This window comes from Channa argus, chromosome 15 (genome assembly GCF_033026475.1).
Source record: "Channa argus isolate prfri chromosome 15, Channa argus male v1.0, whole genome shotgun sequence".
In the NCBI taxonomy this organism is placed as follows: Eukaryota; Metazoa; Chordata; class Actinopteri; order Anabantiformes; family Channidae; genus Channa; species Channa argus.
In genome coordinates, this window is record NC_090211.1 from 5991280 (window position 1) to 6005576 (window position 14297).

At 38.9% G+C, this 14297-nt stretch overlaps 2 protein-coding genes across 2 annotated transcripts; one reads left to right on the forward strand and one right to left on the reverse strand.

Annotated features, from left to right (window-relative positions):
- The first annotated feature begins 1332 nt into the window (after positions 1-1332).
- Positions 1333-9269, forward strand: LOC137100483 (germ cell-specific gene 1-like protein). The gene is made up of 5 exons (XM_067478331.1): positions 1333-1852; positions 3379-3426; positions 3916-4068; positions 7685-7796; positions 8294-9269. Exons 1-5 carry the CDS (start codon positions 1549-1551, stop codon positions 8595-8597), a joined length of 921 nt encoding a protein of 306 aa, XP_067334432.1. The 5' UTR covers positions 1333-1548; the 3' UTR covers positions 8598-9269.
- Positions 9270-10560: 1291 nt separating this feature from the next.
- Positions 10561-13992, reverse strand: LOC137100484 (protein NATD1-like). The gene is made up of 3 exons (XM_067478332.1): positions 13771-13992; positions 11625-11743; positions 10561-11546 (listed from the first exon to the last, which is right to left on the reverse strand). The coding sequence occupies exons 1-3, from the start codon at positions 13922-13924 to the stop codon at positions 11430-11432; spliced, it is 390 nt and encodes a 129-aa protein (XP_067334433.1). The 5' UTR covers positions 13925-13992; the 3' UTR covers positions 10561-11429.
- Positions 13993-14297: the final 305 nt, after the last annotated feature.

Here is a 14297-nt window from a genome sequence, read left to right on the forward strand (position 1 = left end):
CAATGAGATATATTTATTTTTATTTTTTTTTCGAAATAGTCTTTACATACTTAAATATAGTGTGTGCTTCAAAAGAAAAAGGTACTTACATGCGTAACATTACTGCAGTTTGCCTGGCCTTTTTATTTGGTGTTTGGGTCAGAAAATATGAAAGTTTTATTTTTCAGGTTAGAACTATGTTACGCAAGCTCCTCCATAAAACTGTGGAGGCACAGCAATACTCTAAAAGTATCTGTAAATGTTGAGTTGTGCACATAATGTTTTTGCTGGTGTTTATCCAATAAAATTGGTACCAGATAGATACCATCTTTGTTTAGCATGTTAAAATGATAACAACTAAGGCACTTGAGAATGTTTTTGGTTGTGCGGGTATTTGGTAAAAAACCATATTGGACACGCTTTTATCAAATAGTTTCACTCTGTAAGAAAGTAGTGGACCAATCAACTGATAGATAGATAGATAGATAGATAGATAGATAGATAGATAGATAGATAGATAGATAGATAGATAGATAGATAGATAGATAGATAGATAGATAGATAGATAGATAGATAGATAGATAGATAGATAGATAGATAGATAGATAGATAGATAGATAGATAGATAGATAGAGCAGCCCCCCCGTGACCCTGAACAGGAAGGCAGTTAAGATAATTGATGGATGGATGGTCTAATACTACTTGGCCACAGTGATGGGTCTAAGTATCATTCTAACATGATTCAACAGGAATGCTCACAAACGACATCTTCAATGAAATATGACATGTATTTTACTGACATTCTGAGTCTGAGAAATTTAAGGAGTGATGGGAAATTGTACAGGAAAAGACAAGTCAACTTGTCGGGAGCGAATATGTTTTGCAAAAATCTGTCACATACCCCTGTAAATTTTTCTTCTTCATTTGTGCTGTCAGCAGGCTATTGGATACAAAGATACACACACACACACATTATGGATGGATTTTCATATGAGACTGTAAAAATTATGTCATGGGTCACCCACTGTAAAACAGGCACTGGATCCTATATGTGTGCTGCAATAACTTTAAGATATGCTTTAACATGAAACACAGAAAAATCATGGAAATATAAAACTGTTTGGATTAAAATTTCTGGATTAGAATCCAAGTTTAAAGTAATCTTTTTATCATTTCTAAATGGTAAAAGGAGTCTAAAACATAACTTGCTATTCGAAATGAGTAACATTGCAGGCAAAGATTTGTAGGAGGGGGGAGGAGCAATGGGATTGGATGAGCAACAGAGAATGAAGAGTGAAAGATATCAAATAAAGCAGAGGAAAGTAGCATTGGCCTGCCATGGGTTTGTATTGTTTTTGCAGAAGTGGAGAGAATGAATACTTTAATCAAAGAGGCAGCACATCAGTAGAGCTGGCGAAGGGATGTACAGAGTTCTCACCCAGGAAGCCCCGAACGCAACAAGATTATGAAGATTTGATATATCTGCTGGGAGGCGAAACACTGTGGCTACATATCAAAAGCCTGGATTAGTTGCCTTTTCATTTCATCTCCTCTGGCCTGGCCTCGACCATGAGGTTAGAGCGCGGGCGGCGGGCTTCTCTGGCGCTCACCCTCAACTTTGTGGCGTTTGCTTTTGCCTTATCAGCGGTGACCACCAGCTACTGGTGCGAGGGGACCAGGAAAGTGGCCAAGCCCTTTTGCACAGGACCCCCGGTGAAGGTGAAGCAGTGGTTCTGCATCCGGTTCAACAGCTCCAATGTCAATGACACCCGGCTGGTACAGTACATCTTTGAGACCGGAGAGGAAAAGTTTCTTTTGAGGAGGTTCCACGCAGGCATATTTTTCTCCTGTGAACAGACTGCTGACATGAACGGTAAGACTGCTAGCTGGCAACAAGCTCTGCAGCTTCAGGCAAGTGCTTAAAGACAGGAAGTTGTAGCAGGAAGCATGTCTTGCAAAGTCAAAATGACTTACATTCTTTTGTCAATCTACATGTTGTAAATGTCAACCCAGATTTTTAGTTGTATCCTTTTAAACCTTCATTAGTGAATATATAGAACATGTTTCATTTACAGTAACTTAACTTCTTTATGTCTGTTTAATGACATTATTATATGTATGCATACATTTTTATATCTTGGGGTTCCTAGCAGCCCTATACTTTTTGTTGAACTGAAAAACAGACCATACATGTGGTCTGAGGACAGTTTGAACCTGAAAGCCCAGTGAGGGGCAAAAAGATCACTGTGTTGTGATAGAAGGTAAGTCAAAGTCTCTAGTTTTCAAATAATACTTTAATCAAAGCTAAATCTGATCAAACAAGAATCTAAAGTACTTTGTTAATCATGTGACAACAATAATTTCAACTAATGAGCACTGAAAACAACATAAATATAGAATTATGTGAAGGAATCTCATTGCTTATAAAAAAGAAGGTGATTAAGAAAACAAGTTCTATGGCCTTTATGTTTCCCTTGGACTGATGATTTTACCTTAAACAAATCATTGAAGATGAAAAATCTAAAAAGTGCAAGGTCTAAACAAAGTATTACTGACGCTCGTGCAAGACATAAGAAGGGAATGGTTCCAGCACGTCTCTGTGTGCATCCCAGCAGGTATAATTACTGCCAGACTACAGTAAAAGCAAATGCATATCGTAACTCATTGACAGAGAGTCAAAAAACCATTTCTTAGCATGCAAGCCATCCCATTTGATTTCACAAGCTCTCTTTTTTTAAAGCTAAAAAACATAGAGACCAATATTTTTAATGTGCTAACTCGTGTTTTCTCAGGGAAACCATGAGGACCAACTGGGAACAAAACAAAGTCAATTGGTGATAGTTATGGTGAAAATAGCAACAGTGTTCAGTCAGTCACTTCAGTATATTACATACCACAACAGTCATAGCATGAGTTTCTTCAGTGTGTAACAGTTTCACTGAATATTTAAATGTGAAATTTGCCTAAAGACAAGTTTACAATTCAACAATTCTATGTACATTTTCCTTACTCCCGCTTTTGAACTCCTGGCTTCGAAACTTGTTTCATAAAGCAGCTCATAAATCACCTTCTTGCCTTTGAGTAGTGACTGTCCCCCTCATCTCATGTATTTTTATTTATTTATTTTATTTTATTCTCTCTGTGTCACACCTGAGATAGACTGATAACCTGTACCCCACCATTTGCCCAATGACAGCTGGGGTCAGCTCCAGCACCCAATGACCCTTTAACAGAGTGGTTAAGATTGTCAGTGGGTGGAAGGAGGAAGTTGTTAATTTTAATTGAGAAAAAGGATTGAATGTTTCAAAGCTTTAAAGGAAACTCATATTTTCAGTTTAATTAACAATGTTTATTTGCAGTTTTATTCTACTCCAACATTTTCTTTCCCTCCTATTATAGGGTTTGACTGCCGAGACTTCTCAGAGATTGCACCAGAACACGAAAAAGGTAGGTCAAATTATGAATTTATAAATACAATATAAAAAGAAAGGATGACAAAAACTGATAGGTACAGCTCTGTACTCTATCCTGGAATGATAGCACTTCTATCTAAGATTTCTGTGTCAGCTACTACTATGAATATGTTTTTTAGACTTTTTTGTAGATTGTTGTGGCCTAAAATGTTGTCAGAACTAAACCGTGGTTGTGCTTCAAATTTATAAATAGAAAAGCCATTTGATATAAAGTTAACCAGGGTCTTGGCTTTCTTGACCTCTGGCATCCACTGGCCACTGCCCTGATTTATAAACCCATTCAGTCTAGAGGATCTGGTTGTGCTCTGAAGACCTGAAAGAAATGGACCTGTTGCACAAACATGCATGTCTGTTTTTAGACAAGGGGGATTATTCAGCAGGGACAGGGTATTATGAGGACAACACGGCTCAGTGCTGTCTCTGAATCTCCCTCGCTTCCCCCCTCTGTTTTCTGTGTTCCCAGGGGTCCTGTGGTTGTGTATCGTGGCTGAGAGTCTGTACCTCACCCTGCTCTTCACAGGCGGGGCTCTGATGACCCTGGAACAGTGTCCCTGCTTTAGTGTCATGAACAAACTAAAGCTCAGTGCCTTTGCTGCCTTGTGCACTGCCCTGTCAGGTAACACTGCAAAAACAAACATTGTTTTTTTCTTGTTTTCCATCACTGTGTCATCAAGTAGACAATGCGTTGACAGCAGGGAAACTGTGTGAGGTTGGCGTAGGTGTGTATTTTCTGGTTTTGAATTATAGCTGTTGTTTTTAATCTCCACCTGCTGTGATAATACCGTTAAACACAAATGTTCTGTGGTGGGTCTGATGGGAATTTTCTGATTGGTGACATTTTACCACAGCGGGCAAAGTCAGAGAGGCCCAGTTAGCCTACAAATTGTTCATTACAGTATTTAAACATCCAGCAGTTATGGAGCCACATTATCATGATGAATCTCAGTTCAGTATTCACTCTATTTTAACTGCTTTTGGTCTACACCATCTAATCTGTGAAAAAGCCAACTTTGTGCTTGTTAAATGCTCCACTGTGTATAACAGTTAGTCTTTACCTTTGCCATTTAATTATTTTCTCTAAAACCAGAAGCTGTGGCAGAAAACAATCCCATCAGAGTGATGAGAGTGACCCAAATAATTGAGCTGAAACCAACTTCATCAACAGGAAAAATGCCCCAGTACCATTATTTGTTCTTTATTTTGTCATTGTTTTCTAACTTCCTGGCTATGTGTCATGTTGTGTAAAAGTCATGGTCACTTTGAACTGACATTCTTGAAACGTTTGACCACTTTATAATCTAACGGACAACATGAAAGGCTTCCAACACTTTAACAAACATCCACCATTATTTACACAGTAGGACTAATTCCATCAGTTACCATCAACACAGCACCTGGATCAGCTGATTATATACCTCAGCCATGGTGATGATAAAAATTTACAGTATTCACAGTTTAGATTTAGTTATTACACACTTCAGCATTTTCTTCTACACCGGTAAAGAGGCATTTACATTAATATTTATTCATGTGCCAGAAGCTTTTATTTAAAATGACTTACTAGTGAGGTACAAAGCAAAAGCAATCAATAAATGTACGTCAAGGAGAAGCTATGGGAAGAAATGTTTCTGCTTTTGGAATTTGGGGATTGAGGCTGGTGAACATGCAAGTTTTGTAGTTTGGTAATTTGTTGGACCACTCAGTTGAAGAGTTTTGCTTGGGAACTTTTGCTGTGTTGTGAAGGGACCACCAGACACTGTTTACTGGCAGAGCTTTAGGCCTGGATGAAAGTTTCAGGTAGGTAGGTGGAGCTGAGTTGGCCTCAAAATCATTTTCTAGACCAGCAAAGCAAAATACTTCTTGTTTGCTGATAATTTGTGCTAACAAAGTTATTAACAATAAATTCCATCTGCATAGTATTGAGTTAAACTCAACACTGCTCTTGCTGTTTGTCACCATGTGCACATTATTTGGCTCAAACACACAACAGTAGGCTTGTAAGTTTACTTTATGCCAAAGATCATCTTTTTTAATCCAGTATCTGTTTTAAAATAGCAAATAATCAAAGAAGATTTAACAATGCCAGCACTAGTTCTTTAATGAATAAGTGGAATAATAGGTAACTGATGGAATTAGTGCTACTGTGTAAATAATGGTGGATGTTTGTTAGATTGTTGGAATGTAATAGGAAGTTACATTAATATTAACAATCCCTTTCACATATTTTTTTTACACTGCTATTTGATATAATAAAAAAAAAATCAAAGCCGTGGATTAAGCTATGCAAGCCACAGCTTTACTTCCGCTTCTGCTGCTTCACGTTGAAAACATTCAGCTGAAAAAACCCAGAGTTACAGGAAACACAGTATATTTGTCTCTAAGCTTAGTACTGTAGATAGATTAACTGTGAACTCATTAAATGGGATGACAGAAATACACCTCAAAACAGTGCATATGTTTTAACAGTTTAAAGTTGTTCATAAATTACTTTAAATCAATTAATGACATTTTAAATGAGCTCATCAGTTTTAAAAAAAAGCATTATTTAAAAAAAAACTTGACAATCCACACATGACAATCCAGTTATTACTTTTGCTCAGAATAATAAATGGCTTGTTTATCTGGACAAAGTAAAGGATGCAGCCTGACAGATAATGTAAACACAAGAACCGGTTTTATAGATTTCTACCATAAAGCTGGATTAATTCTCTGGGTTTCATGTTTTTGGAATAATTCTGTAGTCCAAAAAGCTTCCCTTATCCTTATTTAGCTTTGTGAGTGATAAACATTCAGGCAAATGTTAAAAGGTTGGGCACTAAGCAAGCTACTGTAACTTCAAACTACAGTAGGCTTTTATTCATCCTTTAACGAAAGGCAGAGTGAATTACATACCATTAATATTGATGCAGAACTATATATATTAAAGCAAACATATGTGTGCATTAAAGTATTTTTCTTTTGTTTTATTGAAGTAAACCTGTTTAAAAATGTGCCCTTATTTTGCAGTCATAAGGACAATTGATGTCCATAGTACACATGGACACGTTTTTGCTATGAAGACAACTTTACAGTAAATGAGTAGGAAAAGGAGCAGGGCAGCAGGTCAAACTTGCTGAAAGAGGTGACAGCAGCAGCAACCACACAGAGCAGCTACAGTAACTGTACCACCTCCACTCTCTGCCTCTGAAGATTTGCTGGTTTGTGGACTAATCGGATTGGAGCCTGTGCAGCGGTTTTGGGCCACGCCAAGACCTGCCCAGAGGAGCTCCCAACCCGCCCCCCTCTCTACTCCCCCATCCCCCTCTGTTGTTAGGAGTTAATCCCAAGAAAAGCAGCTGTGGAGAGACAGACTACTGGATGAATGAGAGCCAGGATCAGGCAGGGAGAGACACAGGCCACTTCACCTCACCCAGATTCTGTCTCAGTTTTTCCTCAGAGCTTCAACACTGGGTCATCTGACCAAAATTGGCAATGTACTGTAATTAAGATATTTTAAAACACTGTACCAAAGCAGTGTGAGAGTGTATAAATGTGTCTCTTGTAGTGTAGTGGCTGTCCATCACAACTCCAACGGTGTGGTTTCTGCTTAGCGCCAAACGAAAAAGACCTGTGAACATAGTTGAACATGTAGCCACCACAGAGCTGCTATTTCCCTCCGGAGGTAGTAGAGACCCAAGCTGAGCTGAAAGAGAGTGAATTTTGGGAAAAAAACATACACTGGGTAGACACAGACATGACTTCAAACTATTGATAGTTTTGCTTTTCTGTTTATGGATGTGGAAACATGAAACTGGTTTATATCCACATATCAAGTTTATATGGTTATTCTGCAGTTTGCAACTGTCACCAAAAACTTCAAATTTTCAAAATATGTGTTTTTTTTATAGCCAGTCTTGCCTCTTTTTTCTCATTAAGTGCTGCCCCTTAATCACTGAAATAATCTGAAAGCATTGGCTGGAAGGCAGATTATTAACGACAGTGTGCAGAATGGGGGCAGTGCCTGCAGCAGGAACTATCAAGAGAGTGTTAAACAAATGGTTCAATGAGTGTTTGCTAAACACATCAAATTCAGCCTTAAATTACACCTCTTATCATGAATTCTACTTAAGTTAGCTCTTCATAACTCTTTGTTTCTTCCATGTATAAGATGACATACAGTTGTTCTAGTAGGATGTTTCCATTTGAGCTGTATATTTTACTGGACCATACTGTAGAGCTGCTCTTGTTCACAGGCCTTTGTGGGATGGTGGCCCACATGATGTTTACCACCATATTCCAGCTGGCTGTTGCCATGGGGCCAGTAGACTGGCGACCCAAGACCTGGGACTACAGCTGGTCTTATGTGTAAGTACTGTTATAATTAATGTTTAATTTTTTTGATGTGTGTATATTTATTTATGGGAAACTCTGGTGAGCACTCAGTTGACCAGCTGATTTGAATGACTCTACCATTAGTTACTGCATTTTAATAAATGTGGAGTGCTGAGGTCACAGGACTACAGGTATCTGTTGCTGTGAATAGGTATTTGCCATCACCACAACTTCAAATATCATAAACTCAATCTAACCAATAGTAAATAAGCAGCACTTTGTGGGAAAAAGGAGAGAAATTTAAACAGGGTTATGATCTGGAGGTAGTGGATCTCACTGTTTCCTAACAAATCTAGTTGTAAAATTGTAGTTAATCCACTGTCAGCAGTTCCTGCATGATGCTTTTCTCAACTCACCAAAAATGCTTTCTACCTGACTGAATGCCAGCCTTTTGTGTTACCCTGCCCCCTCCACCTCTTTAGTGGCTGGAAATGGATGAATTGGACTAACTCTCTTTTTGCTCTTTTCAGCTTAGCATGGGGCTCCTTTGGCACCTGCATGGGCTCTGCAGTGACGGCGCTCAACAGATACACAAAGACCATCATAGAGTTTAAATACAAGCGGCGGAACATCGAAAAGAGTCTGATGATCAAGCAGAAGATAATGGATCTGGACCATCCCGAGCAGATGTGGGACATGTACCTGACTGCTGTGCCTGCTGATGCAGAGGCACCAGTAGAACTGCCTGTTAATGGCCACAAACCATCTACAGGCACGACATATGTGGTTGAAATAGACAGTGTACCAGAACCACAAGGAGAGGCATCATGCTAAAAACAGAGCATCCGTCACTGAACTCCACTGGAACAGGGCAGATTTCTTGGACTCAGAATGTCTCACTCCTGGATATACATTTGTAATACGGGAAAATCTTTGTTTTGTTCTCTGCCACACTTTAAATGTGCGTCTGAGAAGCCAGAGTACAGATATAATATAGCACAGTTAGCTTAGATACAGCATCCAGCTCACACATCACATCAAATATTTTCCACTGATCTTATTTGTGGGAGGACAGGAAGAGTGCTGCAATTTTACCATCTTGACTTCAAGTTGTGGTAAGTAGTACTATGTGTAAGCTACTGCTGCAGCATGGATCCTATTTATCTATATTCAATGTACTGTAGCCTTTCATAAGGCAAGTTGCATCCAAACTGTACTGATCACGACATCACTGAGGACAGTACTGTGCTATACAATCACTAATGGATTCATGAACAGGCCCAGTGAATACAGACTCTGTGCCTCTTTTTGAAGTGACTGTTTATTTCTTGTTGCAAAGTCAACCAAATGACTACTAGGAGACTAAAAATGACCACAAAGATGCTTATTGACTACAAAAAAGATGCAAACAACCAGAAAGAGATCCAAAATGGCAACAGAATAAAGTGTACAACCTACACACTAAATTACAGACAAAAAAGACACACAATTGCTACAAGAAAACATTTGACAGAGAGGACTAAAAATGTGTAATGCTTTTAAACTTCCCTCTGACTTCAATATATTAAAATAGTTCTCCGCTTCTATCTGAAAAACTCCTAGAGGAGTTAGTTAACGAATTAGTATCATTAAGAGTTCAGATGATGTCATCTGGGGGAGCTCTGGAAAAGCAGGTTGACCTGATTACAAACTCCATAGTGATGGCATAATGTGAACTTAAGGTCCCTCCAAGTTATGTCATCTCGAAGCCTTTTTCAACTATAAGTAGAGAGATATTTTAATGTAGGGAAGTCAGTTAATGACATTTATTTACATATGCTACTCAAATTACAAGCAAAAGAAGCAAGTTAAATATCAGTGAAGGCATCTTTTAACACAAAGACAACATAGCCAACAACAACAACAAAAAAAAGACAACTAATAGGGTGCAGCCTTCTGCAACCCTGAACAGGATAAGTGGTTACAGATAATGAATGGTTTGATGAAAAACATTGTCTACAGCATAAAACATGTGAGGAGGGATTTGGCTTGTCAACAAATACAAATACATCTTATACATTTTGGGTTCAAAGCCAACACTGTGAGTATTATAATGATGATGGTTATTCAGGAACAGATGGTCTGTGTCTGTGCTCAGTTTACCATACAGCTCATATAAGATCAGCCAGCTCTTGCTTCTCTATTGATAATTATTATTTGGCAGCCAAATTGACAGTGCACATGTGCAAGAAAGCCTGCAAATGTGCATAAGAAATGGTCTTTTCAAATTATTTCACTGTGTACACTTGAAATGAATGCTAATAATGTCAATTGCATGTGTAAGGACACATTTCATGCTCCATTTGGATTCATTTGACCATTTTATCCAAGCTTTAACTCTTTCACCCATAAAGAAGAAGGAATCCTTTGCTTTCAATCACATATCGGCTTTTTATGCATTGGCACTTGGGCTATGGTTAGGGTTGAAACAGCTGCCATGTTTGCTAGTCACACACTCCTACAGTAGGACTTATCCAATGTGATGGGATCTGATTGATTAAATATATAAATAAAACATTGAGAGAAGCTGACCAAATCAGGAGGGAACAAAAATGTCCATATGGTGTGAGACATCTTTTGGAATGAAGGTATATGATACACAAAATGTGGACATCTTTAATTCTCTTGCACAACTCAGACATGTATTTCCATTGCTATTTAATCATCACCAATGATCAAATGAACATAGGAGTGTCATTTAAATTGAATAGTATACTTCTAAAAAAAAAGGGTTCTCAGCCAAGGAAAACAGGCTCTGTAAAATTCAAATAAAACCTTTATTATGGTTTAACTCAACAGCCCAATCTGCTATTTTGATTATGTGGGATCTCGTTATCTCGTCCATTCAGCTTCCTCCCCTGCAGATGACCTGATGCTGTGTTATTTCTGCTGCTGTGGCGACAGAAGTAATCTCATTAGGTGGCAGGGGTCCAGGATATAGTGTGCTCGTCGAACATGTGCTGATTTCATGTTAGATTTAAGGCTCATGGTGAGGTCATACCTCACCAAAAAAATTGACTTTTGTTTTTCATTTCCTGTTAGCTTTTGATATGGGGATACAGCAGCAATTAACTCTCTTCTTTTGTACACTTGTGTCAAAAAAGTTCAATGTAATCAACCATGATGGTCCATATAATTAGACCATATCCAGCTACATGGGTGAGCACTAGTTCATCTTTGGTAAACCAGAAGCAGAACACAACCAAGTGCGCAGACACTCAGTAGTAACTGGCCCAATTCCGTTGTATCTGGGTCAGTGATGTAAAAATTGTTCATTCATTCATCATCTTTCTCTGAGAAATTGTGCTTTGCTAACCCTAAGTTTACATGTCTAGTAAACCTGTACACATCATAAAGAAATGAGGACAGCGTACATAAAAAAGAAAAAGATGATGTTTTTTTCTTTGGTGAATTCTAAAGAGGTTTACTTAATAAATCATGTCTTGTCTCCTTAAAAATAATGTGAATCATACTGTAATGGGTTTATTCAAATGTTTTTATAATGTGATATTTTAGACCAATACAGAATAAAACCAATGATTGCTGTTTAAATGTCTTAATTTAAGATGCTGTTAAATTCTTCAGTAAAGCTGAGGTAGACATTCCGGCTGGACAAAGAAGATACAACTATGTAATGATCAGGTCTTTATATTGTTGTAGTGAGTGATCATCAATGTATTTCTTTATATACCAACAGGAGACATGTGCCTTAAGGTTTTCTTCAACCAGGAAGTCCAGGGCAGCCTGTAAAAGAAACAGATGCACAAATATATAACTTGAGACTGAAGCTTTTCAAAACTAACAAATGAATGACACATTTACCTGTGACAGCAGCGCAGCAACCCCTTGGCTCCTGAATGCCTCTGGTACGTAGGTTGACATTAAATCCACTTCTTTCTCCCCAGTGAATCTGTACTGTAACACCGCACATTCACGGGGTCCTGTGGACATAGAAGACAGGCAACTTCACAACATCTTTAAAATCCGTGAGGGTCCCAAACAGGAGTACAACAGGATATAAGACCAGCAGACGTAGATAAGAGGGGCGTGTGGATAGACCTATTGGTTTTAACACCTTTTTCAATAGATTTGATCCTCATATCCACCCCCCAAGAAGCTTCACCACAGGTGCCTGACGTCTCGCCCCTGCATGACTCGGACACCACTCCTGTCTCTGCAGCAATGACCATCTCAGCAGAGCATGTGAGGAGAGAGCTGTCCAGGCTTCACCTCACAAAGGCTGCTGGTCCTGAAGGAGTCAGCCCCAGGGTACTAAAAGCCTCTGCCCCACAGCTATGTGGCATCCTTCAGCACATCTTCAACCTGAGCCTGTAGCTGGAGAGGGTACCTCTGGCATGGAAAACATCATGCCTGGTGCCAGCACTAAAAGTGGCTCGCCCCAGTGTCCCCAGCGACTGCAGACCTGTGGCTCTAACCTTCTACATCCTGAAAGTGTTGGAGACACTGGTTCTGGACTTCCTCCAGACCCTGGTGAAACCATTTCTGGACCCACTCCAGTTTGCTTATCAGCCTCAACTGGGGGTGGAGCATGCTCTCATCCACCTGCTACACTACATCTACACCCACCTGGACAAGCCTGGGGGGTCTGGGAGAATTATATTCCTTGACTTTTCCAGTGCTTTTAGCACCATCTAGCCCTATATGCCTTTCAAATTAAAAAGCATGTACTTGTAGCAGTGCTTGTTATTGTCTTGGTTTGGTGGAAGTTTTTTCCTCTCTTTCTACTATTCACATGAGAGCAGCTGTAACAAGGCAACACAGTTTTCTTATAGGATCAATAAAGTTGTTTGAATCTTAAATCTTGAACACTGAAGATTCACAGATATGAAGCAGCTGCAGACATTAAGCTGTGATGGAAGGTAACTGAGTACATTGTTATGAACGTGAGTATTTTCATTTTGTACATCACACTGTTTGAGATTAATGTGCCAGGCCCCAATTGTTTTGGAGTGAGAACAGAAAACCATGTGTAGTAGGGGCCCTAATGAAATTTGATTTGACTCTGAGAGACATTCCCTTATAAAATAAGGTCGAAGGAGGTAAAAAAATACGGTCGAAAGAGGCTGGTTGTGTCGGTCGTAAAAACATCAAATATTAGACAAGACTTTAAATATATAATCTGAAATTGATGCACTAAAACTTGCACTTAAAACTTTTTACTCATATTTCTACTGTGACCCTATAGCGGGGGCAGAGTTTAAAAACAAATAGGTTACTTTCAACAGTGCAGCACATGTAAAACCTGATCACTTGTGTGTGAGATAACAATATATCATTGTTGAGTAAAAGAAATGTGTTTCCCTCCAAACTTTAGTGTAATAGATAAAGTAACAATTATTAGACAATTTAAGTGCTTAAAGTAGTTGATTGTTCAAAATTTATCTCAACTACAGCACTTGAGTATATATTTTAACTACACCCAACCCTGCAGAAGAAGTATACATCTATTTTAATCTTAGAAATAAAAACTCAACTGACAGGCATTATAGACGAAGTATACCAAACTCCCTACAAAAATACTTCTATTTAGTGGTCCCTTCTCTTACCTGAGTACTACTGCGATACTACAACTAGCTGGCTACCATGTATTACAAAGTGTTAATTTGCTAATACTAAGCATGCCAATGTATTAGGTGGACAGATACAAGTCAAATAAAATAGATAAGCGATATCGGCTGTGAACGTTTGATCTTGGATGAAGACAGATTAAATTTACTGATTTTTCTAAGGAGTTTCGCTTATCGTTCACTTCTTACAAGAGACATGGACTGTCCATACATGCGTAGACCCCAAACAAACAGCTGAAACGTGATTGCAAAAGAATATTCTGAGAGGAAATTATTCGTTAAGAAATGTGTTTCATCAGGCCGCAAGTGATCACCGGGATCCCGTCCAGGATCTCGCCTGCACCGCAGCGTCCACCCCCGGTAGGTGTAACGTTACTCACCGGCCCCGCTGCTCGGTGTGACGGTGAAGCGCTGGTTGTGTCGGTCGTGTTCCACCTTTAACCTGAAGCTGGAGCTTAATGTGCTACAGGCGGCCGAGTACGACTTTAATCGGACACTCAGTGCAGTAAATCTGGGAAACATGTTTAAGGCCATTTATATATGAAAAGAAAAACCAACTGGACTGTATGTAGTGGTAAGGCGGTGTCCACTAGGGGGCACCAGACGCGCACAACGCCAGTTTTTAGACAGAGCGCAGCCCATGTTTGCTATGAATTACATAGAAGTACATTGATAATTGTTATTGATCATAGCGTTTTCCTAATTATGGATATGGAATTATGGAATAATGGAACCCTGTTATTCAAGATAAACAACGGTAAATTTCTGAGACTTTTATTTTCGTTAGTTCAATTAGGCGTACTTGTGTTGTTTATTACTGACTTCCAGATGATCTTTATATGAAATTGTTACATTTAAAGACAAGTCAGTGTTTATTATTCATTGATCATTCACGTTCTTTATTGAC

Excerpts from the sequence above, each read along its gene's own strand:
- LOC137100484 (XM_067478332.1), bottom strand. The coding sequence starts at position 13,924 with ATGGCCTTAAACATGTTTCCCAGATTTACTGCACTGAGTGTCCGATTA. Across the intron at positions 11,744-13,770 it reads CACACCGAGCAGCGGGGCCG|GACCCCGTGAATGTGCGGTG; the intron begins GTGAGTAACGTT and ends CTATGTCCACAG. Across the intron at positions 11,547-11,624 it reads TTGCTGCGCTGCTGTCACAG|GCTGCCCTGGACTTCCTGGT; the intron begins GTAAATGTGTCA and ends TTTCTTTTACAG.
- LOC137100483 (XM_067478331.1), top strand. The coding sequence starts at position 1,549 with ATGAGGTTAGAGCGCGGGCGGCGGGCTTCTCTGGCGCTCACCCTCAAC. Across the intron at positions 4,069-7,684 it reads CTTGTGCACTGCCCTGTCAG|GCCTTTGTGGGATGGTGGCC; the intron begins GTAACACTGCAA and ends TCTTGTTCACAG. Across the intron at positions 7,797-8,293 it reads GACTACAGCTGGTCTTATGT|CTTAGCATGGGGCTCCTTTG; the intron begins GTAAGTACTGTT and ends TGCTCTTTTCAG.